The sequence below is a fragment of the Agelaius phoeniceus genome, chromosome 22 (genome assembly GCF_051311805.1).
Source record: "Agelaius phoeniceus isolate bAgePho1 chromosome 22, bAgePho1.hap1, whole genome shotgun sequence".
Taxonomy (NCBI): Eukaryota; Metazoa; Chordata; class Aves; order Passeriformes; family Icteridae; genus Agelaius; species Agelaius phoeniceus.
The window spans coordinates 3,189,461-3,213,801 of record NC_135286.1 but is presented as its reverse complement, the minus strand read 5'-3'; the positions used below and the strand labels follow the sequence as shown (position 1 = coordinate 3,213,801).

At 56.9% G+C, this 24,341-nt stretch overlaps 1 protein-coding gene across 2 annotated transcripts in view; it reads left to right on the top strand.

Annotated features, from left to right (window-relative positions):
- COL8A2 (collagen type VIII alpha 2 chain) overlaps positions 1–23,750 on the top strand; it is a 30,434-nt gene extending 6,684 nt beyond the window's left edge. Inside the window, exons 1-3 of one of the 2 annotated variants that reach the window (XM_077189597.1) lie at positions 11,014–11,264; positions 14,434–14,624; positions 18,983–23,750. In XM_077189597.1, the coding sequence (XP_077045712.1) occupies positions 14,450–14,624; positions 18,983–20,904 (2,097 nt within the window). In that variant the 5' untranslated portion in view covers positions 11,014–11,264; positions 14,434–14,449 and the 3' untranslated portion in view covers positions 20,905–23,750. Of the gene's footprint in view, positions 1–11,013; positions 11,265–14,433; positions 14,625–18,982 lie in introns of those variants that run through there. The other variant, XM_054648402.2, reaches the window with a different exon arrangement.
- Positions 23,751–24,341: the final 591 nt, after the last annotated feature.

Below are 24,341 nucleotides of genomic sequence, written 5' to 3'. Positions count from 1 at the left end.
GAAGGAAGCTGGTGGGGCCGTGCCGAGCTCCAGTGGCTCCGTGCCCGCTTCCCAATCCTCCAATTGCTCCTTCCCATCGCCGGCACAGACACGTCCACACCACGAGCAGACTCTGTCCCTGCCAACTCTGTGCTGTGCTGGCAAGTGCCAGCTCATGTGGCAGCGTGAGGTGACCCCTCAAGGCCTGGTGTGGGACACTCAGGTGTCCGGCACTGCCCCGACAGCCTGGCACAGTTGGTGCTGATGGTTTGTTCCATCACACCTCCCATAGCCACTCATTAAAGACCACACGTGATGTGGTCATTGCCAAGCATCAGCTACGGGCCAGGACAAGACCCCAGCGCTCCACGAGCAGCCATAAATTGAGCTGTACGAGGAGTCTGTAATTATTTTATGCCAAGCCTGGTATTTTCCTCCCCCCAGGGAAGCACTGGAGCGAACAAGAGCAGGCCTGTGCCAAACCATGCCCGGGCAGTGCTTTTATGAAATCTTGGGTTCGTCAGAATTAATTTCATTTAAAACATTCTTCTCGTTTTTCATAAAGCACAGCAAATCCGCGGTACTTAGGGCAGGAATGCAGCCAGAGCGCTGCCGGGCAGGCGGGAATTACCCGCGGCAGATGGGCCGTGACGGCGGCGGCAGGGTCGCCCACGGCCCGGCCTCCTGGGGGCATCCAGCTGGGAAGAGATGCTGGAGTGACCGTCTGGAAAGAGCCAGGCATGGAGCTGCAGCAGTGCCATCCCATCCTGAGATCCCAGGGGACGTGGGAGTCCAGGTGTTTTGTCCCCAAAGCTCTGTGAAGGTTGTGGTCATTCCCATTCCCATCCCAGTGCTGTCCCTGCATTGCAGACCATCTGCTTGAGTCCCCTGGCTGGTCCAGGGGTGGAACCTGGTCCTAAATCTGACCAAACTGCTCAGATTGTCAATAATTCAAGTGATTTTTGGGGCTGGGGATACCTGACTGTGGCTGGGGGCTGAAGCAGTGTGGGGACAATGGTTGGGAGCTGGTGGTCCTGCCCTGCACGAGAAGGTGTGAAGATCAGAGCTGTGGGAGAAACAAACCTCTGTCCACTACTGCTGGGACATGGCAGGGGCACCTTGCCAAAGGCAGGACCTCTGCAGGGCTGCTGCTGGAGGGCTCTTGGCTTGGGAGGCAGGTTAGTCCCTGGTGTCCAATCCCAACAGGAGAAATAGCTCAAAAATCCCATTATTCTGGAGACCTGACCCACTGGGAAGGGGAGTAACTCCCCTCCCTTCAGCCTTCCCCCTCTTGCAGCCTCCCAGGACAGGACCCAGGGGAGCATCTCAGCTACTCTGTCCTCTGAGGATGCAAACAGGAGCTTGTGACCTTGGGTGACCCTGGGGCAATGAGGGGAGACACAGGACATCCCTGTGGGAGCTGGAAACCAGGAGCCAGTGGGTCCCTCCAGTTGATCCTGCTGCAGGCTGGGGTCATCCCTGCCATGCTGGGAGCCTTGTTTGCTCCTCCTGCCAGGTCAGTGGGCTCCAGCCTGCCAGGAAGCTGGCAGGGGTGAGTAGGGGGATTAGAGAGTTTAGCAGGTGTCAATCCTCATCTTTTATCCTGCTGCAGGAAACTCATGGCTTCGTCTTCCCTGTTCCTGCAGGAGCCCTGCCCTCTCCCTCCATGAGAGAGAGGGTAACTGGGATGGACTGGGAGATGGAGCAGCACTGGGGTCTGCCCCATGGCCAGAGACCCTCTGAGCTCAGTTTTGGCTGGATGGATTCCAGAGGAGTGGCCAGCAGCTCCAGCACTGCCTGGCACAGCCAGGTGCCCAACTGGTGGCATTTGCCAGCTGCAGGGTCGGGTTGATCCCCAGTTTTTGTGGAGTGTGAGAGCCCAGGGCTGGGTTTGCTGTTTATTTTGGTTAAATTGAGTTTTCTCTGGGAGATTGGGGGGCGCAGGGGGCCTCCAGACAAGGGGCTCTTGTGAGCTGAGCTGCAAGCCGATCCCCTTTTGTGGTTTTGCTTTTTTGGATGATACAATTTGTTATTCCAAGAACTACCCAGCAAATGGACCCCATTAGCTGAGTCCCCAGAGCAGCTGGAGCTGGAGCTGGCGCTTGCTGTGCCTTTGTCTGCATCCACCTTGGGCCCACTGGGAGCACTGGGGCACTGCTTTGCCCCTGGATGGTGCTTGGGGGAGATGAGGGGGCAGAAGCTGCTGTCTCTCCTTGCTGACTGTGCTGACAGAGCATCTTATGGGATTAGCCTGGGCTGGGACCAGCAGAAAGCACTGGGTTTGTTGAATTCCCCGTCACACTCGTGTCCCTGGCACACACTGACAATAACCCAGTTGTTGCCACACTGCTGGGGGCTGCAGCCAGTGCTGGGGCAGTCCATCCAGGGCAGCCCTTTTGGCCACTTGCACAGGGCTGGACCTCACCCTGATGCTTGTGAGAATTCACATCCCTCTCTGCCTTTGGCCACGAGCAGCACCCCCTGCACCAGGGGCAGCATTTGGGATCCCCTGCACAGCCAGCACACCGAGGGCAGCAGTGTGGATGCCCTGGCAGCCTGTGCTGCTGGAGCCCGGCTCCGGGGCCGTGCTGCCGGGGCACGGCCACCTCCGGCCGCCGGGGCCGGGCGCTGCAGCATCCGGAGCATCCTTGGCCCTCTCGGCGCTGCCTCCCGCAGGGATGCTGCTGGCTGTGTTTGTCTTGGCTCCGACGGGCTTTTTCCTGCATGTGAGAGGCTGGAGCTGCGCAGGAGCCAGTGGGTTCATAAATAAAAGCGTCGGACACCTCTCTGGGTGGTGCTGAAAGCTCCTGAATTATCCCCACCGCCCTGACACAGAGCATGTGGCTGCTGCGTTCGGGACACACCCGGGGCTCTCCCGGCTTCCCGACCCCGTCCTGGCCGCTCCTGCACAACGATCCCTGTGTCCCCTCCCAGCCCCACTGCGCCCACCCCTCCTGCAGTGCTGGACACCCTGCCCTGGCCAGCTGGGATGTACCCCTGCTCCCACCAACCTCCTAAAAGGACATGTTCCCCAGACCTGGCTGGGCTCTGCTCCCTCGCCGGCCCCATAGCGAGGAGGAGCGGACACAGCCGTGCCTGGAGATGAGTTTGGCTCAGGGGCTGGGTGCGGGAGCATCCCTGGGGCATGCACAGAGGGGGCATTGGCTGCCACCAAGTAGCCCCTTGGCCATCTCTGGTTGTTGAAGAACCAGGAGGAGAGTGAACCTCACCACTTCGTGCTGGCACCGCGGCGCTGGGCTGGTGCGGGCAGCAGGGGCCCGAGGCCGGCCTGGCACGGAATTTCCTTTCCATTGGCTCATCATGGCCATGGTCCGGCCCTGGCAGAACCCAGCGGGGGCCGTGGGAAGGGGCAGCCCTGACTTCCCAACAAAAGGAGCCCGGCAGTGGGCAGGAGACAGCGCCGGGAGCCAAGAGCAGGGGCAGGACCCGTGCAGGGCTCCCCGAGCCGCCGCCTCCGCTCGCCGCTCACCGGGGATGGAGGCGGCCGCAGCCCCCGGTGCCCCCTTTGGGGCAAAGGCCGGCACAGATGGGGGTTCCTGGCACCCAGCCCCGACCACAGCCCCTGGTGTGCCCCCTTTGGGGCAAAGGCCAGCACAGATGGGGGTTCCTGGCACCCAGCCCCGACCACAGCCCTCCTCCCACCACGCCCCCGCCATTCCACTCAGGGCCTGACATTTCAGCGTGCCGAGCCTTCGGAAAACAGCATTTTAATGCTCTTGCTGTAAAAGCGGTGGAAAATGTCCGTGGGCTTGTGCAGGGAGGCTCCCGGGAGCTGCCGCGGGCGTGCCGGGCGCTGGCTGAGCCCGGCCAGGGCAGCTGGGCTGGGGGGGATCCTGTGGAGCCCCAGGGCTCTCTGAGACACCCCTGCAGTCACAGCCAGCTCTGCTCATCCCCGGTTTCTGCAGCAGGGCTGAGGCTGGCGCTGCCTGTCCCGTCCCAGGTGGGTTCTGCAGCCACTCGAGGCACGGAGGGGGCTGTCACCTCACCCTCCCCTGGCATTGTCTCCTGCCATCCCTGCCTCCAGAGCTTTTCCTGTGCTCTTCCCACACCAGCTCCAGGCTGAAGGGTTCCTTAGGCTTCTTTTCTCTTTTGTTTTTTGGGTTGTTTTTTTTTATGATTGTCCGCTAGAAAAATGGGCTGAATGCAATAATTTAATTTTCTTTCCATATTTAATTGCTCAGAAATGCCAGGGCAGTATGGCACCTGCAGCAGATGCCCAGTGCCTGCCCAAACTGGGGCTGCCACATGTCTGCCACTTCCTAGAAGGCAGCAGCATGCCCCAGGTTGGGTCTGATCCCTGCATCAGGTCTGATACCCAGTTTTGGATCTTTTCCCAGCTCTGGGTCTGTCCCCAGAATCTGGGCCTGCAACTAACATGGGGAGATGATTGGGGTCCTTGGGGTGCAGTAACTGTGCCAGCCCCCTCCTGAGCACCTTGGCAGCCTCCTGGCACCTGTGCCCAAACAAGGGGGTGCCCCCTTGACAAGGCAGGGGGTCCTGGCAGGAGGAGACGCTGTGGGCAGTGGGTCCCGAGCGGGGACTGAGGGAGGTTCCCACATGACACAGCCTGGGGCAGAACTTGCAGGGAGCCGAGTGCTTTTCCTGCTCCAAGCCCAAACAAAAGGTTTTGTAATAAGCGTCTCCCTGTCCCCGGGTTCAGGGTCCGGCTTTGTGCCCCGGTGCTTCCAAATGGGAACATTTGAATGGAGCAGATGGGAGCACAGGGGTGCAAAATCAGGGAGTGACCCTGAGGGACTGGACTCCATCCCATTCTCAGTCCCCTGGGACACAGAGACAGCCACTGGTTGTGTGTCCATCCAGGGCCAGCGTCTCTAACAGAAACAAATGAATCCTACTAAGAAAATATTCCAGATATTCTGCACTGCTTTCCACTGATGCTGGAGCTCCAAGGCCCCAGTTTTGCTTGGCAAAGGGTCAATGGTAACAGCGATGCCCAGGGCAGATGCTCTGGAGCTGTGAAGGTCACTGGCTCCTCTGGGCCTTTCTTAGCCAGCTCCCAGCACTGTCCCAGCTTCTCCTTTCTCCATCCTGCATCCAGAGGTGGATTTTCCTCTGGGATGATCTGGGACACATGAAATCCATACCACTTCCCTCTGGGCTGCCCTGTCCAGGGCTGGTTGCTCTGCAGGTGCTGTGTGCCCTGGGCAGGGCAGAGCTGTCTGATGGTGTCACATTGGGAGGAGAAGAGCAGTGGGAGATGAACACAATTTTGGGTGTGGGGGTCCAGGTAAGGGGGGTGGTCTGGAACCCTTTGGAGCAAATTCAATGGGAAACTTGATTGAACTGGAAATTTGCAGCCTGGAAAGGAGAGTGTGGCTTTGGGTTGTGGCACATTGGCACTACGTGAAAGAGGGTTAATGACAAGGATGGTGAATGTGGGGACACTGAGTGGCACCTGATGGTCCCCAGGACATGTCACCCAGCTGTCCAGGAGTGGTGCTGTCCTGTGGGACTCTGCTGCCCCTGCACAGGCTCCTGTGGCATGGGGGTTTGGTGTAATCCTCAGGAAAGCAGGGCCACTGGAATTCCCTGTGAGACTGTCAATTCTGAGACAAAGGAAATGTGGAAACTTTAAAAAAAAAAAAAAAAAAGTAGAAATTTCAAATTGAAAAATCAAAGCAGCTGATTCAGCAATGGTGAAACATCTTGTGACAGCGTCAGGCAAATTATTTCCAAACAAAATTCTGGGAAAAAATCAGCTTGATTTTGCACAACCCACAGCTGTCCCAATGGAAAGGCACGTGGGGTTTGTCCATTGGGATGGGGGCGTGGAGCCCCATGGTGCTGTGGGACTCCAGGAGCACAGCCTGGCAGAGAGGATACCCCCAAAAATGGGGATTACAGGGCACAGGGGAAATCTGAAATCCAGGCAGGAGCACGAGGCTGTGCCAGACAGGAGCGTGGGATACAGGAGTGTCTTGTCAGAGTTTCCACTGAACACCTCGGGCTGGCTGGGGTCTCGCATCAGCTCACAGAAATTAAATTAAATTAAATAACATAAATACTGCCTGAAACGTGCACTCCATCCCCTTCCCTGGGTGTGGAAATGGGGAAGCAGCTGCACATGGCTGCTGTGCCAGGAGTGCTCCTTTATGGTGCATGGCCTTGGGGGCAGCAGGGGATGGGGATAGGATGGGAATAGGGATGGGGATGGGGATGGGATGGGGATGGGGATAGGGATGGGGATGGGGATGGGGATAGGATGGGAATAGGGGTGGGGATGGGATGGGATGGGGATGGGGATAGGGATGGGGATGGGGATGGGGATGGGGATGGGGATGGGGATGGGATGGGGATGGGGATAGGATGGGAATAGGGGTGGGGATGGGATGGGATGGGATGGGGATGGGGATGGGGATGGGGATGGGGATGGGGAAGGGATGGGGATGGGGATGGGGATGGGGATGGGGAAGGGATGGGGATGGGGATGGGGATGGGGATGGGATGGGGATGGGTATAGAAATGGTGAAGAGAGGGGCATGGTGAAGGCATGGCGAGGGGATGGGGAAGCCGATGGTGGCGCGGGGCCGCGATTTGCCGAGGGGAAGGCAGGCAGGACCGAGGCACCGCCCCGGCAGGTAACCCCATCCCCCAGCGCCGCCCGCCAGGGAGGGACGCAGCCGAGGCTCCCGCTCCTGAAATTTATTTTAATGTAAACCTAGCTGTAAGGCAGCTTTTTCTCATTTTTAAACTATTTCATATCAATCCTTGGCCTGACATTTGTTTTCTTTGAGTGCGGTGGGGAGCGCGGTCGGCATTGCTGAGGATATCTCCTCTGGAATCTTGGCAGAGGCGGCTCCCTATCTTTGAAGAAACGGCAAATGCAAAACAGAAGGCCGATATTAGAGAAGCATAAACAATATTTTTTTCCCCCGTTAACCCCAGGAGAGGCGCAGGGGCCGGCTCGGTGACGCGGCGGCGGGGGGACGGGGGGGACATGGACCATCCTCGGCCACAGGGCACCTGCCTGGGCTGACCCCAGGCTGGGACACCCCAGCATCGCTTCGGGCAGGTCCTGTCACCTGCGGCCACGCCGCTGTCCCCAAGGACCGACCCAGTGGGACAGGGAGCGGTGGCAGCCCCGGAATGGCCACACCGGGAGGGTTTGCAGTGCTTGGGGACGGGCAGGTGCAGCCAGGGGTGCCCCAAGCAGGGTCTTGCCCTGTTGGGGCTCAGTAGCCGAGCTCTGGAGTCCCCCGCAAGGAGATGCAGCTCCGAGGTGAAGCGGGTGCCGCCGGGTGATTTGTCACAGGGGTTTTGTGGAGGATAACCGCGGGGAGGACGTGCGGGAGCGCTGATGGGCGGGCAGGCACAGGCAGCAGGGCTGGCAGCAGCCAGGCTCACCTGGGGGTGGCTAAAATGCTGGAAAAGGAGAGGAAATGGAGATCAAAGGACCCAGCAAAACCAAGGAGACAGAATTCCAAACTCTGACGTTAAAATAAAATTGCTGTTAGGCTAAACACTGCGAGGCAGGTTCCTGTCTGAGCAGCTGGGCAGGGATGGGGGATGTTCCTGGTGTTTCAGACAGGAGGAGATGTTCTCACAGCAATTCACACATCTGCTGTCCTACCTGGGCAGGTGCTGAGGGAGGAGTGGAGAGCTCAGGTGGGAAAACCACAGGGTGGGGACACCGTGGTGGGGATGCTGTGCCAGGGACTGACCAGTAGCACCAGCTGTCCTGGGGCACTGGGAGCTGCTGGCTCCATGCTGTCCCACTGCTCTGGAGCTCGGATTTACCATGGTGCAAGGCCAGCACCTCTTTTCCCTGGGAGAACAGGTGCTGCTGCTGAGGCTCCTCGTTGCATCCAGAGCCACTGAGGGCTCCCCAGGTGCTGTTAGGGGCTCCCACTGCATTCCCTGAGCAGGGTCCCCTTCCATGGGATAGGTGGGCAGGGCTGGAACAGCCACAGCGCTGCTGCCCCACATGTCCAAGCCTGCAGCCCCCCAAGGGAGTTGCCCTGAGCACCCTGCCCCAGAAGGCTCATTACAATGAATCCAGTGACCCTAGCACGAGGCTGGAAGTTTAAATGTCTGTGGTTGATGGCCACTTGCCTGCAAATTCCCTGGGATGGGAATTGCTCCCTGCGGGTCCCTCCAGGCTTAGCAGATTTCTTTGCAAAACACCCCTTGCCTTAGGAAATGTTATTTCTGCACAGGAGCAAGGTGGGTCTGACCTGCAGACCTCGGGAAAACTCCAACTGCTTCCCACTGCTCCCACCAGGACCTACCTGTCCCTGGAGCAGGGCTGGCCCAGCCAGCACAGGGTCCTTGGAGAGCGATGCCCAAAGCTCCAGCAGCTCCCTGGGGCTCTCAGCCCCTGTCCTTCAGGTGGTGTCTGGGCAAATGCTCCACATCCCACACCAGGAGCCAGGCACAAGTGTCTGTGCTTGGTCATGGCATGAGCCTGGGCTCACAGAGCAGTTTGGACCCTGCACAGCCCCCTGGAAAGGGGTTCCAGCCAGGGGGATGGAACCCTCCAACACCCTCAGCACCCTCATCCCTCCTGCAGCCCAGCTCTGGCACTTGGCTCCTGCTCTGCTCCTCCAGCCCTCAGGGACAGCGTCACAGCTGCCCCTGGGCAGGCCACCATCCCACTGGGAAGAGGAGGAGGAGGAGGAGAGGGGAAGAAGAAAGGAGGAAAAAAATGAATCCCCACAAAAATGTCTTCATAACAGGAAACGTCTCATAAAATACCTGTGGTTTGGCATGTGTGATTCGACTGGTCAAACTATGCACCTGGCAGGGAACCCTGCTATTAATGCTGCAGCTCTGGTATTTCAGTGGAGGGGAGGCTGGTGGGGGGGTGGGACTGGGGATTTGGGGTGCAGAAACTCCACTGGGGCCAGAGCAAGGGGGGACACGTCCCTTGGGTCTCACCCACCTCTGTGGGTGACTTCCCAGCTGTAATCAGTGAGGGAACTGCAGCACCCCAGTGTGACCGTGCTCACAGGGGCCTGAGGATGAGGGAAGAGACGAGGATCTGACTCCATGTTTCAGAAGGCTGATTTATTATTTTATGATATATATTATATTAAAACTATACTAAAAGAATAGAAGACAGGATTTCAACAGAAGGTTGGTTAAGAATAGAATAGGAAGGAATGATAACAAAGGCTTGTGGCTCGGACTCTCTGTCTGAGCCAGCTGGGCTGTGATTGGCCATTAATTAGAAACAACCACATGAGACCAATCCCAGATGCACCTGTTGCATTCCACAGCAGCAGATAACCATTGGTTCCATTTTGTTCCTGAGGCCTCTCAGCTTCTCAGGAGGAACAATCCTAAAGAGAAGATTTTTCATAAAAGATGTCTGCGACAGGGATGCCGTGAGCCAGGCTGAGCCTTGCCCCAGGCAGGACCTGGTGTTGCTGCAGCTCCGAGCCAGGGGCTTCCACCCAGACCCGGGGGTGCCCGTCTGGCTCTTGGGTGCCTGCCCATCCGCAGGGATGCCCTCAGCCCCACGCACACCCTCCAGGGCTGCTGCAGAGGAGTTTTGACAGCTGGAGGTGAGGGATTAAGCCCTGAGCCGTGACCTGCGGCTGCGCTCCCGGCACACACGCCCGGGGTCACTAATCCGCTCGAGCTGAGCCCTGACCCGGCGGCCGCGGGATCAAGCGGTGCCACCGCCCCTGGTGCTGGCATCACTGCAGGACCTGAGCAGAGTGAGCCGTGGGCAGGGGGCACCATGGCCATGCTGTGCTGTGCCATGCCATGCCATGATCTGCTAAGCTGTGTCGGGCCATACCATGCCATACCGTGCCGTACCATGCCGTACCATGCTGTACCATGCTGTACACACCATGCCATGCCATGCCATGCCATGCCATGCCATGCCATGCCATGCCATGCCATGCCATGCCATGCCATGCCATGCCATGCCATGCCATGCCATGCCATGCCATGCCATGCCTATCCCGCTCCGTCCAGGGCCAGGCTTGGGCACTGTGTGCAGGAGCAGGTCCCTGCAGATGGGGTGGGGTGTTTTTTCTTCATCAAGGAAAATGTTTTCTTGTTCCCTGGGCTGCTGGCGGGCGAGGCTCCGGCTCGGGCTCCGGGTCCGGCAGCGCGTACAGCAGCCTTGGATGGGATCAGGTGTCATGCAGTCAAGGACAGGCTGGTGCCAAGTCTCCCCCACGCTCCGGCGCTGCTCAGCCGAGCTGCTCCCTGATGCCTTTGGCTTTCGCAGCCCAGCCTGCGGAAACAACGTGCTGTTCTCCCTCTTCATAGCTCACTTTTCGTTTTTGACTGGGTTTATTATTATTTTTAAAGCATGTGTAGCGCAAAGCAAATCATCGACCTCCCGCTGGAGCCGGGCCAGCCCCGTGTTGGGCTTGGAAATCCTCCCTGCTTTATTTTTTATTGTAAATGACCGGAGGATGGAGCGGCTCGATGGGACACGGCGGCGGCCAAGCCGTGCTCCAGCCCACCCACACGCGCCGGCTGCTCCCGGTGCTTCCCTTTCCCTGCATCCCCCCAGCCCTGGGCGAGGGCAAGGAGCTTCCCACGGCTCCCCCCCAGCCTGGGGACAGCTTCTGCCACACCTTCCAGAGGTGGTGGCTGTGCCTTGTGATCCCAGAGCACAGAATGGGGACAGTTTGGGCATGAGGAAGAGGATGCAGACAGCAATGGGCATGGGGATGGGATGGGGCCTCACCTGGGCATGCAGTTGAAGTGCATCAAATTCCCCATCCTGCCTCATCCCTGAGCCCCTCTGTGGGGCTGGCGTGGCCCTGGGATGGATGTGGGGATGGAGCTGGGGGGAGTGCCAGAGAGCACATGCTGTGCCCCAAACTGACCACGCTTTGACTGCCGGCTATAAACAAGTTCCCCGTTGTGCCGACCTTCAGTCACAATGGCAGATCCCCCGTGGATCACATATATTGACTTAAAAAATAATTAGCCTCAAAGGGAGCAAGCGCGGGGCCGGCCAGGCCCTTCATTAATATTTAAGTAACAGGGGCCATAAATCAGCTGCAGCTCAGCCAACAGCCCTGGCCGTGTCCGTGGGGAAGCGGGGCCATGGTGTTCACAGGAACATTGCCCAGTGCACAGGCATGGGAGTGCTGACATGGGCTCTGTGGGGAGAGTGGGACAGTGTGGGGGCCAGCAGCCCCCTTCCACTGGCAATGGCCAGGAGCACTCCAGGAACAAGCTGGGAGCTCACCGGGCTGCCCAGCACAAGCCACGAGCAGTTGCGGAGCGACGGAGGCAGCACGGGCTGGTTGTTTTCCTGCAAGAACAAGGTGACATTTCTTGTCTTTTCTCATGGTTTAAGTGTGAGATTTTTTCCCCGTTCCCAGCGCTTTCATGGCGTGCCAAAGGTTTTTAACACGTCTGCTCGCCGCCTGCCAGGGGAGCCGACACTCGCACCGTCAGCGTGGCGGCCGCGGCTCTGAAGTCGTGCCAGGGGTCTCGGTGCTGGGTCGGGGCCCTGCTCCCCCCAGAGCTGAGCAGTGTGGAGGATTGCTGGGCCCCATCCTGCTCCAGCATCCCCAGAGAACAGCAGGGACCCCTCAAGTGCTGCCCCTGTATGAACCCTCCTGGCTCAGCAGCTCCTGCTGGGCTTGGCTTTGCGTCAAGGGATGGTTTTGGTTGTACTGGAGTGTGCTGGGGGGCTGGAGCTGCCTCTGGAGGACAGCAGCCTGGCTGGACAGTGCCCAGTATGGTGGCTGCAGTGCCCAGGCAGAGTGGAGTGAGCCGGGAGCACAGGACCCCCAAAGCGTCTCCCCTGCTCCAAGTGGGAAAAAAAATGAATCTCATGGGATTTCTGTTGACCATACAAGAGCAGGTTCTTGACCCCAGACCCCGGTAGGACAGGCAGGGGACCCCCAGGAGGATGGGCAGGTGACCCTTGTCTGTCTGTCTGTCTGTAGCCACCCTATACACATGATGGATCTGCCACCATTCATGACCTGCCAGGCGAGATGGGAGCATCGTGTGGCTGCTCCGTGTGATTAATTATCAGTTCATAACACAGGAGATTTCAAGCATGAAAGAGCCTCTCCACAAGCACGTTGTGCACACTTTATCCATCATATGAGACTCCAGATGTTTCCATTTTATTGTTATTAAATCACTGCCTGGAGAGCGCGGGTAGCAGGAGGCCTCCTGCCCCAGTGCCGGGCACGGCCTGGGGGGGACAGCTCAGCACCAGAGACCCCTTTTGTTGAGGGACACGTACCTGGGGGCTCAGGCCAGGCTTCCCCTGCTGCTCTGCAGAGACTGGGGCAGTTGGAATGACCTGGCTGAATCAAGAGGGTGACAGAGGACACAGAGCAGGGAACTCAGTTTCATATCCAATATACAATGAAACTGTGTCAGATTCCCTTGTCCTCCCTCTCCCTTCCCTCTGGCTCCATTTTCCCTGCATCCCACATCTCTCCAAAGGCTGAGGTCTCACAGCAGGAGGATGCAATGCCCAGGAGCAAGGGGCTGAACCACCCCAGGGTGCTGCTCCCATGGCAGCATCCCGAGAAAACGGGAGGAGCAGGGGTGAATCCAGGTGGGAGAGGAGAGAGCTAGGAAGGGAGGGAGGTGAGATGGAGGCACAGGGGTCATACCAGGTAAGGAAAACAAGTAAATAGCTGATTCAGGGGTTTGTTCTCCTCTTTTATTTAACAGAAACTGTATTTTTACAGCTGCAATCCCTTAGAATGGGATTCTTTTCCCCTTAAACAAATCCTTGTAAAATAATGCTTCATAAAAAGAAGCGTTCCTCTCCTCGACCCTGAAGACAGAAAAACAATAATGCCGGCGAGGCCCTGGCCGTGCTGCCAAGGAGGCTGGGGGTGGCTGTCACCCCTGTCCCTGGCAGTGCCACCCAACCCACAGCCACAGCTTTGGTGTCTCAGTGGGAATGGCACCGCTCCGGGCCTGTGGTTCTGGTGGGATGGGCAGAGCAGAGTTCCCCTTCCAGCATCTGCCACAGCCACCTGCATCCTCACAGGGTCCATCGTGCTGCTAATGGCAGGGCCATCCCTGTCCCCTCCAGCCCTCAGCTGACTCCCAGACCATTTTCCAGGCACAAGAGCAGCTGTCAAGGCTGCCTCGTCCCTGGAGACTCCAAAAACCTGCCAAGCCCTTGTGGCATCAGGAACAATCCCATGCCAGGGCTCCCTGCTCCCTTGACTTAATTTGCTTTAATTTTGTTTTAATTTGGGTTGTTTTTTCTCTAGGCTGCAGCTTTTTTTTTTTTTTTTTTTTCCACTGCTGCTTCAGCAAAAGCGATTCAGGAAATTCCGATGAAATCCCAGCATGCAGCAGCCCTGCCCCTGCTCCCTGGCAGGACAGGCCAGGAGCTTAATTCTCATTAATAACCACCACAGGTCAATTATTGTGAGAAGGAGGAAAAGCAGCAAAAAGCTCTTTGGCGTCACGTGTTGTTTAAGCTTCCGAAAATAAATGTTCTTTGCAAATCAATATGTTTGCAGCTCCACACGTGGAGCTGACAGGGAGAGTTGCTGGAGGAAGAGAATATTTATAAAGAGGGTTTATTTTAAATAAACAGGCACTTAAGGCTGAGGCTGCTGCTCCCATCCCTCGTCCTTTGCGCGAGTTCCTGGTGCTGCCCGCGAAGCGCCGCAGTTGAGCCACAAACGCAGCAAATTTCTGGTTCCCATGTTGTGGGTTTGGCCCAGCACCCATTTGGGACGCTCAGCACCCACTCAGGAGGATCAGCACCCATTTGAGAGGTTCAGCACCCACTCGGGAGGCTCAGCACCCTTCCCTGCCCCCAGGGAAGGCAGGGCTTGGCAGTGGCAGCTTGTGCTTCCCACAGGGTCCCAAGTGAGAGGAGCCCCTGCTCACTTGAGGGATGTGACAGCAATGCTGGGCTCAGTGGGTTTGCAGGTCTCATCTGCCTTTTTCCCTCCTCTTATATTTGCTAGATATGCATAAGGGATGTGAGAGTTACCACAGAAACTCAGGGCAGCCTCTGTAAGACTCCACTGGGCACCCCTATGGCTGGTTACAGTGCAAGATGAGGGAAGAGCCTCAAGCTGTGCCAGGGGAGGTTCAGGTTGGACATCAGAAAGAATTTCTCTGTGGAACGGGCTGTCAGGCATTGGAAGGGGCTGCCCAGGGAAGTGGTGGAGTCCTGGAGGTGTCTGAGGAACAACTGGATGTGGCACTCAGTGCTCTGGGCTAGTGACAAGTGGGGATCAGTCACAGGTTGGGCTCAATGGTTTTGGAGGTCCTTTCCAACCTCAGTGATTCTGGGATTCTATTCTATAAACTGTATTTACCGTGCATCTCCCAGCTCTGCTGTGTCAGGAGGGGCAACGTGTTCAGGATACCTGCCCCACAAAAAGGCAGATTCAAGGGAGTCCTGTTCCCATGGGGATCATTCCTGGACTCCCAGCTGGTCCTGGTGAGGGGTGTGTGTACCCAATGTCACTGTTGCTTTGTCTGCAGGAGCCGTGGGAGCAGGATGCTGCCGGACGTCGTGGTGCTGCCGGTGATGCTGGGCACGCTGGTGATGGTGATGGGCCCCGGCTCGGCGGCGGGAGGCGGCGTGGGGGGCTACGCTCAAGTCAAGTACATGCAGCCCATGGTGAAGGGACCCCTGGGACCCCCGTTCCGTGAAGGCAAAGGGCAGTACCTGGGTAAGGGATGCACTCTGTGGCACTGTGTAAGGACACGGGGCAGTGGGAAGGGGATGTGGCACCTCACAGCCACGGGGCACTTGTCACCCTCCACCCTTCAGGCTCCTGGAAGCTGCCTGGCACAGCCAAGGGTGCTGCTGTCCAAAACACTTGGCCAAGCATGGCCGGATCATTTGGGTCTTTAACCCAGTGACAGGGTGGACACAGCTCAGCAGGGAAGTGAAGCCCTTTGCTGGGGCTGGGAGGGCACCTTGGTCTGGGAGCCAGGGGACACAGGGGACCCTCCAGCCTCTGGCTCCTGCCCTCCTGCCCATCCCCAGCAGCAGGAGGCACAGAAGCCCCAGCACTTGCTGTCTCTGCCTTTCCCTGCTGTTAAACCTGAGCTGTTCTGGCAAGGCTTTTTCCACTCCTCCACCTATTCCGTTTCCCTGTCTGCATTTTGCACCAGCTGGGAAAGGAAAGAGTGCCAAGGCTGGAGCTGAGACCCAGCCTGGCAAGGGAAGAGCAGAAGAGAGACATTTCCTCTCTCAGAGAGCAGCAACCAGAAACTCCAGACGTGTTGAATCACTCCCCACTGAGTGATGTGCACCCAGAGGGGCAGAGGCACCAGGGTCATTGCTCTGCACAGCCGGGGCTCCAGCACCCTCAGCCTTCCATAATCCCCTGTCCCCAGCTGCCCTTCCTGCACCCAGCCCAGTGCTGGCACCCCCACGGGATGGGGCCCTGCTGGGCTCAGGTATCCAGGCCTGCCAGGTCGGTGCTTGGCCCTTGGGGAGAGCCACTGGAGCCTCCCTAGGGGTTGTCATGGACCTGGACCCTCCCAGGAGCTGAAGTCTTGGCTCTGGGAGGAGAAACCAGAGAAGGCTGGGCCACCGGTGGCTGATTTACTGGAGGGCTGAATGGCTTATCAGGAGTTCAGCCCAGCACATGTGTCAGAAAACACACAGCAAAACCTGGAGCTGAAGTGTGCTACAAGGCCCCCCTCCCTGCCCCCTTCCCAGCTGTTGTAAAGCTGCTCCCTGAATCCCAGCCAGAGCCAAAACCTTCCAGCGTAGCACAGGAACACTTCAGCTGCTGGTGGGACTGGATTCAAATCTCTCCCTGCTGTTCTCCCTTCTTTTTTCCCTTCTTCCTATGCACGGGAGTGACTTGCATTGCCTCTGAGCAACGCTGCCTATGGTGGGGAGAGCAGAGTGCGCCAGGCTGGGGCAAGGAGAGGTATAGACAAGCTCTGCCAGGTTAGACCAGGCAGAAGGGACGCTGAGGCAGGACCGAGCACAGAAGTCCCTTGGACATTACTCCTCTAAAACCCTTGGGAAGGAGAGGACAGGTGGGGGACAGGAGAGAGGGACGCAGGGACAGCTGCAGCCCGAGCCACCGGCTGTGGGGCCGCACAGAGGCAGCTGGGGAAGCCGGTGCCTCCTGGATCCCACCGAGCTCCCATCTCTGCTTAACCTCTAATTTGGCAAGGAAAATCCCTGCTGGCCTTCTGCCCTGCTTGGGGAGCTCAGCTGACTGGCCGCGACGGCGCAGGGCTGTGCCGTGCCCCTGCGGGTTACCCCGGCCCGGGGGGAGCTCTGCAGGGCCCCCCCAGCCTGGCCCCGGAGCTGGGGGGTTCCCTCCTGCCTCCAGGTGCCATCTGGTGAGTGACAGGTTTCTTCAGGGTGCCAGACACCTTTTCTCACCCAAAAATAGGTGCCCCAGAGCACAGAGGGAGCTCAGGGGAGGAGATGCTGCTAAATGCTGAAATGCTCAGAACATTGAAGCAGAGATTTGCACATTGGGGGTTTATTTTGGCTTAATTTCAACCATGTCGATGGCCCTGCAGCCAGGTAAACCCACGAACGAGTGCTGTGCTGGGGCACCCACTGCTGGGAGACAGCATGAGAGGTGCTAAAACACTGATCCCACACAACATCCCTGTGAGCCTGTGAAACTCTCTCACGAGACAGAGCTTGGCAGCAGCTCTGGAACAAGCTCGGCCGGGCTCCGCCACAGAGCAGCCAACCTCTCCTTCCTGCAGTGTCATCTGGCCGTGCTGGCCAGACCCACTGCTGGCTGCTCATGGCTGGGAACCACTTCCCATCCTGCTGGATTGTTCCTCTGCTGGCCAGGCTGTGCTGTTGGTTCCCCTCTCCAGGCAGGACGGGTCCTTAACGGGATGAACACAGCTCCGGAGGGGCTGCAGCAGCCACCTGGCCACGTCCATGCTCCTCAGGAGCTGGGATGCTCTGCGGTGGGAGCTCCCAGGGGTCATTCCTGCCCTGTTCCCCTCCTGCTGCCCCAGCTGGCTCTGTTAGCATTCACAGCAGCTCAGTTCATGCATTGAGGGGAGCACAGAACCCCTCGCTGGTGCTGTGAAGTGCAGAGCTCCGAGACATGTGTCTGTGGTAAGACATGGGCTTTTGAAATCGGACACCAGTGGGGCTGCAGTGTCCCAGTTTCTCTGCGCTGACGGCCCCGGTTTGGTTTTCCCGTCTGCTTTTTTGGCCGCCTGCAAGCTGGCAGCTCCCGCCTGGCGTTTCTCTCCACTGCCTTGTGTGAGAGAGTGTGTGTGTGCTTTTTCCTTCCTTCGTGGGCTCAGCTGTAGATCCTTGTTCTGATTCCATGCAAAATGACCTAGAAAACGAATTCGTTTCAAACCATTGCAGGAAAATAAAAAATTAAAAAGAAAAAGTAGGGGGAGAAAACACATTGAAATAATTTACTGGAGAATTTTTTTCCAGAATTCAAACCCCAGAAATAGTGCAGCACTGCACAGCTCCCTTGCCCTCTTTTCCACACCGTTTTCCTGGGTGAGGAGCAGAAGTTTGCAGAAATCCAGTGGCAATGTCATGACAGACAAGTATTTCCTTCATCAAGAGAGCCAAGTGACCACAGCTACAGCTGGGGACGTGGGCCAGGCTTTGATTTATAGATAAGCTCTAAAAGTGTTTCTATTACCCAAGGAAAACACAGCAGCACCAGGCTGGGAAGGGCCAGAGCTAATTGCTGTGTTCAGGGCAGGCAAAGCCACCTCTGATGCTCCGGGAGCTGTGCCTGCTGCTGCCACAGTTATTCTTTTCACGTGTCTCAAATCTCCCATAAGCTTTTCCCGTTGACTGAGGAAATCTCCGTGCTGGCAGATCCCAGCACCACGTGTGTCCATGCTCCCAAAGCCCAGCTTGGCTCACCGAGAGGGCCAGACTGGCAGACCTTGTATCCTGCTCCCACCCCAGGCAGGATCCATCCCTATCCCAGGAACTTGTCCATATAGAACTCTTCCCAACTGGAATGATCTCCCTCGGGCAGATTTGATTTACATTCACCCAAAATGTCATAGCCCTTTCCTCTGCCTTTTGCATTTCTCACCATCATCACGTGTACATGTGACTGTCGAGTATTTCCTTCATTTCAAACTGCCCAAAAAAAGAGTTTGTCAGATTTATTCTTTCTCACCCTTTCCTGGTGTCACGTGGGAGGTGACACCCTGCCTGGGCCAGCCTCGAGGAGTTATTTATGCTCACGTCTGTGCTTTCCATGCTGAGCTGTGGTGGGCATGTCATCTGCCTCTCCTTGCCTTTGGAGTCTCTCAGCCCATTAGTTTCTTTCTTATATCCGTTTGCAAAAGACCTCAATAAATTCTTGAAATGTCAAGTGGTTGCGGCCTATTCCCAGCTGGGCTGACTCATTTGGACGGAGCTGAGGCTGCATTTCCCTCCCAGCTCTTGGCTTCTGCTCCATCCCCAGAGCTTTTTTGCTTTTTGGTTTTTCTCTGCCTTGCTGGACTCGGGAGCTGTGCCAGCAAGCACTGTAGGCATGGCCTAACCCATACATCCATCACCTCCTCAGGCTCTGGAGTACATGTCCAAGAGTTTTCTTTTTAATCCAAAAGGATTAAAGGTCTCCCAAGGCCCTGGACTCGCGGGACGGGGTGAGGGATTATCCCCAGTCTTGGCTCGCTCTGTCGCCATCCTCTCAGCTGAACCCAGGCAGGAACAACTGAATCCCACGGTGCTTTCGAGGCCGCTGGGAAGCAAGGCAGCAGGAGGTTTGAATCCAGCTCCAAAACCACCCTGCAGTAACTCATCACAAAATAGCCCTGCCAGAGCTGACACAAGCACTGGCACCTTCCATGGTGGCACCTGACATCATGGAGGGATGTGAAGCTGCAATGAGAGAACTCTGGGCTTTGGCCTCCCCTCAGGACAGCCCTGCTGATGATGTGGGGGCCCAGGAAGCTGCTGTGGCCATGTTTCAGTGGAAGGGTCCCCGTTCAAGCCCAGCCCAGGCCACTCAGAGACCCTGGTTCCAACATCCCAAGGACACTCCTTGCCCAGGCCAGCTCTAGTGACACTCTGTGTCTCCTCTCTCCACAGACATGCCACCTCTGCTGCCCATGGACCTCAAAGGCGAGCCAGGACCGCCAGGGAAGCCTGGCCCTCGTGGACCTCCCGGGCCCCCCGGCTACCCAGGAAAACCGGGCACGGGGAAGCCGGGAATGCACGGCCAGCCTGGGCCTGCTGGGCCGCCGGGCTTCTCGGGCATTGGGAAACCGGGCATCCCAGGACTCCCCGGGAAGGCGGGTATGAAAGGGATGCCCGGAGCCAAGGGCGAGCCCGGCATGCGTGGGGAGCAAGGGCCGAGGGGACTGCCCGGCCCGCCGGGGCTGCCCGGGCCAGCCGGCCTCTCTGTCAATGGGAAGCCGGGTCCCCAGGGCGGCCCTGGCCTGCCCGGGTTTCGGGGAGAGCCTGGCCCGAAAGGAGAGCCGGGGCCCCGCGGAGAACGAGGGATGAAGGGTGAAAACGGCGTGGGGAAGCCAGGCTTACCGGGGCCCCGGGGCAACGGGGGCCCTCCCGGCCCTGCGGGGCCCCCTGGGCCCGCCGGCATTGGGAAGCCTGGCCTCGATGGGCTGCCCGGAGCGCCCGGGGACAAGGGCGACATGGGTCCCCCGGGCGGGCCGGGTGTCACCGGGGAGCCCGGCCCTGTGGGGCCGCGGGGACCCCCCGGGATCGACGGGATCGGTGTCCCGGGCGTCGCGGGGGTGCCGGGGATACAGGGCCCCATGGGACCGAAGGGAGAGCCCGGGATCCGCGGCCTCCCTGGCCTGCCAGGCCCCACGGGCTATGGGAAGCCGGGCATGCCCGGCCTGAAAGGAGACCGCGGGCAGCCCGGGGCACAGGGAGCCATCGGCGATAAGGGGGAGCCCGGCGTTGATGGCGAGCCGGGCGAGCCAGGCCCTGCCGGCATCATCGGCCCGCCGGGCCCGCCGGGGTCCATGGGGCTGCCGGGCAAGCACGGGCTGCCCGGCCCCAAGGGGGACGTGGGGCCGAGCGGGCCCCCGGGAATGCCGGGGATACGCGGCGACCAGGGCCCGAACGGCTTCGCGGGGAAGCCGGGGGTGCCGGGAGAAAGAGGCCTGCCCGGGTCACTGGGACCTCCCGGCCCAACGGGCCCCAAAGGTGAACCGGGGTTCATCGGCCTTCCGGGGGTGCCTGGATTAACGGGCGGCCCCGGGCCCAAAGGGGACGGTGGGATCCCAGGGCAGCCGGGGCTGAGGGGCCCCTCCGGCATCCCGGGATTGCAAGGACCTGCTGGCCCCATGGGGCCTCAGGGGTTACCAGGCCTGAAAGGGGAGCCTGGGCTCCCTGGCATTCCCGGCGAGGGGAAGACCGGCGAGCCTGGCCTGGCCGGACCCATCGGCCCCCCCGGAATGCCAGGAACACCAGGGTTGAATGGGCCACCAGGGCCACCGGGGCCACCTGGGCCACCAGGAGCGCCAGGAGTGCTGGACGAGACGGGCATCGCGGGGCTGCACCTGCCGGACGGTGGCGTGGAGGGGGCTGTGCTGGGCAACGGGAAGCCGGGCAAGCCACAGTACGGCCGAGGAGAGCTCGCTGCCCGCATCGCGCCGGCCTTCACTGCCATCCTCACCTCCCCCTTCCCCGCATCCGGCATGCCCGTCAAGTTTGACCGGACCTTGTACAACGGGCACAACGGCTACAACCCGGTCACCGGGATCTTCACCTGCCCCGTATCCGGAATCTACTACTTTGCCTACCACGTGCACGTCAAAGGGACCAACGTTTGGGTGGCTCTGTATAAGAACAACGTGCCGGCCACCTACACCTACGATGAGTACAAAAAGGGGTACCTGGACCAGGCCTCGGGCAGTGCCGTGCTTGAACTCAAGGAGAACGACCAGGTCTGGGTACAGATGCCCTCGGACCAGGCCAATGGGCTGTACTCCACGGAATACATCCACTCCTCCTTCTCCGGGTTCCTGCTCTGCCCCACATAACAGCTGTTGGGCACGTTTCCTTTTCACCCACTTTAGCCATAAACTTCTTTTTTTTTTTTTATAAAAAAGTGTTTTAAAATTAATACAAAAAAGAAAAATCACTGGGAAGAACGCGCAAGACATTGTCATGGGACCTTGCTTCACACTGTTTGATCCATGAGTCAAGAGGGTAATCGGGAAGGAGACATCTATCCATCTATCTTTCTTTTTTTGGGGGAGGGAGAAGGGAGGGAGGGGAGTGACTTCTTCAACAAAGCATATTTGGAATAAGTACCCCAGTGACTGGACATCAAACACAGGAACACACTTGGGATGGCAAGGATCTGGCCATCCAGAGAGGAAGACCAGACCCCCATGGCCTGTATCAAGTGCCCTCATTTCCCATTTGGAATGCTAGATAAATAAATCCAGCTGTGTCATGGCTAATGTGTTGGTAACCAACGCAGGGTCCCAGGCACTTACACAAACCCATAGAGCAGCAGGGATCCACGCTGGATTGAGAAATTTCCTTCCAAACCATCAGATGCCCAAGTTCCAGGCTTGCTGACGCCTGTTTTTCCAGACTGTGCTTTGGGGCAGTCTCTCCGATTCACTCCAGATTCAGTGTGGTTGGATTTATAATCCTAAAGAGTGGAACACTTTGCATAAGCACCTTCTTCTAAGAAGTAAATATTATTTTTAACCCTCCCCCCCCAGCACCTTTAGGAATAAAATCATCCAGGCACTGGTACCTGGGAGGATGCCATGACCGGTTCCAAAGGCAGTGAGGGAAGCTGGGACCCCGTGATGAACAACGATCTGCTCTCTCCTTTCACCTGCTGGGAAGTCCAAGGGCTGGTCCTGTCCCGTCTGTCTCTGCAGCCCAAAGACTTGCTTGGCCTCAGGAGCATCTCTGCCCACACAAGGATGGCAGTGCAAGCCTAGCTCACGGTGCTGCCAGCTGGTGTGACATAAGGAAGTGCCACTGATGGACAACTTGCTTTTCCTGTCTCACTATTTTGGGATGTGTGAACTCTTGCATTGGTGTCCCCCCTTCCTCTGGGGATCTTGGAATTAAGAAAAAACAGTGCTGGTTCTAACTTTCCACACAGTGATTTCACCACGGTGCTATGACCCATTGAAGAACATCACTTACAAGTGTAGTGCAATACCTGTGACAGGGCACCAGCCCAGGGGCCACTCTGTGACTTAGGTTAAAGAAATCAACATTTGCCTGTTGTTACCACTTTGTCTCTCTAATGCTTGGAGCATTTCTGACCTGAGCATGAGCTGCAGGGCTCTGGGCCAGGCACGATGGCACTGCCCCACACAGATCCTGTGGCTTTGCAGGTTTTCTCACAGTAGAACAGTCACTGCCACTTCCAGGACAGGGATGCTGCTCATCCCAGGCCAGGAGCATGCTGCTGAAGTCAATCCATGTGCATATCCCACTGCATGTCCTTCTGCAAAGGCACATCCCTGAGAAACAGCAACAATTTGGTCACCAGCTCTGACCTTTGCATTTTCCCAAAGCCTGTTTGATGGCCAAAGAAACGTAGCAAGACTGGGACTGGGCTTGTTTTCCAGATGGACTCGATGAGATATTTAAACAACTTTTCTTTTCCTATTTCTGTTTTGCTTGTTTGTTTTCTCCTCAAGCCTGTCCTGTGTTTCTGCCTCTTGCCATTCAGGCCTTCCTTTTAAAAACTCACCTACCCTGAAATTAAGAAACACAAGAAGGAAATTTGCAGTTGGACGGCCAGTGCTGTGGGCACTGCCTGTTGGGGCTGTGTGTCCCCTCCCTGGGATCTTTTCCCTGTGAATTTCTCTCCTTAAAGCTGCAAGTTTCATGCAGAGATGAACCTCCAAGCTGGAAGCTGTCTGATCCCACTGGACGTTTTTAACTCCTGAGGGCATGGTCAGGACCATTTGGGTTGTGATCCTAACAGGTTATATCCCAGCAGGAACAGTCCCTTAAATAAAAAGTGGAAGCTCAGATGATTTTTCCAGACCCAGGTTTGGTAGGAGAGGATGCTGGGAGGGGATTTGGCTCCTTTTCTCTGGAGAATAGAGGGATTTGAGCTGGTCCAGCCTCGTGCAGGGCCAGGAGCTGCCACGCCTGGTGGGAGCTTCATCCTGCTCCTCAAAGCAACTTATTTATACTGTGCCTAATCTACAGCCCATCTCTTCTTGTTCTGTTCTGCTTCATTCCAAACTTCTCGTTCGAGCTGGCAAAAAGCAACGACCAAACTCCTCACCGTAGCCACCCCCAGATTAAGTTTGTGCTGTAGATACAGTTTTGTAATTCCACTTTCCTATCACGTGCAGAGCAAACCCATAATCACCCCTAGCAGCTATTTAACCTCTTACATTTACACACTAATGGAAAGCAAAGATATTACACGCACATAGTTAGGCTAAAAAAAAAAAAACGATGCACAGGATGAGGGAGGCTGTTCACTCTCCAGAAGGATTTTTTTTTTTCTGGAATATTGAGTACATATTAGCCAGCAGAAAGGATTATTTTCTGTCGTGTGTGTGAGCGCGTGGGATTTTGGTTTCAATCACAAGAATAAAAAAGGTTGGGTTGGATGAGGTATGTCTATTTTTAATGCTGAAAACTGCATTACAATGTGCATTTTTATATACAAATTCTTACTATTTTTTTTTTAAATTTGCCTCTAGTATCTTCATTTCTAACCTAGTATATAGAGGTTTTTAGTTTTGTAAATACTTACTACATGCACTGTCCTAGTAAAAGTTGGTTTAAAATGCACTCTTTGTGACCCAAAACTGACCTGCTCTTCACAACTAAAACTGCAGTACTTGATTGTATTGACAAACATCAATAAAACTTATTGTATAGAGGTGGGCTCACCTGTGCTTTGTCCTGGGTCTTGCTCTGCCTCATACAGTTCTCTTACACTCTATTGTAAGAGATCTTGCTCATTCCCAGCAGATTCCCTAACTGATATCCTTATGCAAAAAGTTACTGCATGTTTCTTGTGATTAAGGAAAAGACTCCTGCCTCCAGAAATTCAGTTTTAGAAAAGGCTGAAACCCAGATCCTTCCAGCCTGGTGATTATTAATTTCAGGGATTCAAGATGAAGTCTTAGGGATTCCCTTTCCCTTCTGTGTGGTTTTTTTTCCATTATTTTTTTATTCTACATCACACACCTTGTGCATAGCCAGCCTCAATCCTGAGAGAGTCAGGAACACTCAGGACTGGTGAATCACTTGCACCTTCACAGGTTCACAGTCCAAAGAGAAGAAAATGTGTTTTCCCACCTGATCTCACCTTAAGGGGTGAAACATTTCCAGGGAAGCCTGGCTGCCACCCAGCCCATTCCAAGGAGAAGCCATCCTCCTGCTGCCATGCACGAGGCTCCCAGTGAATTCCCTGCTCTCTGCACCATCCTCACGTGCTGGATTCCAGCACCTGAACTCCTTCCACAGG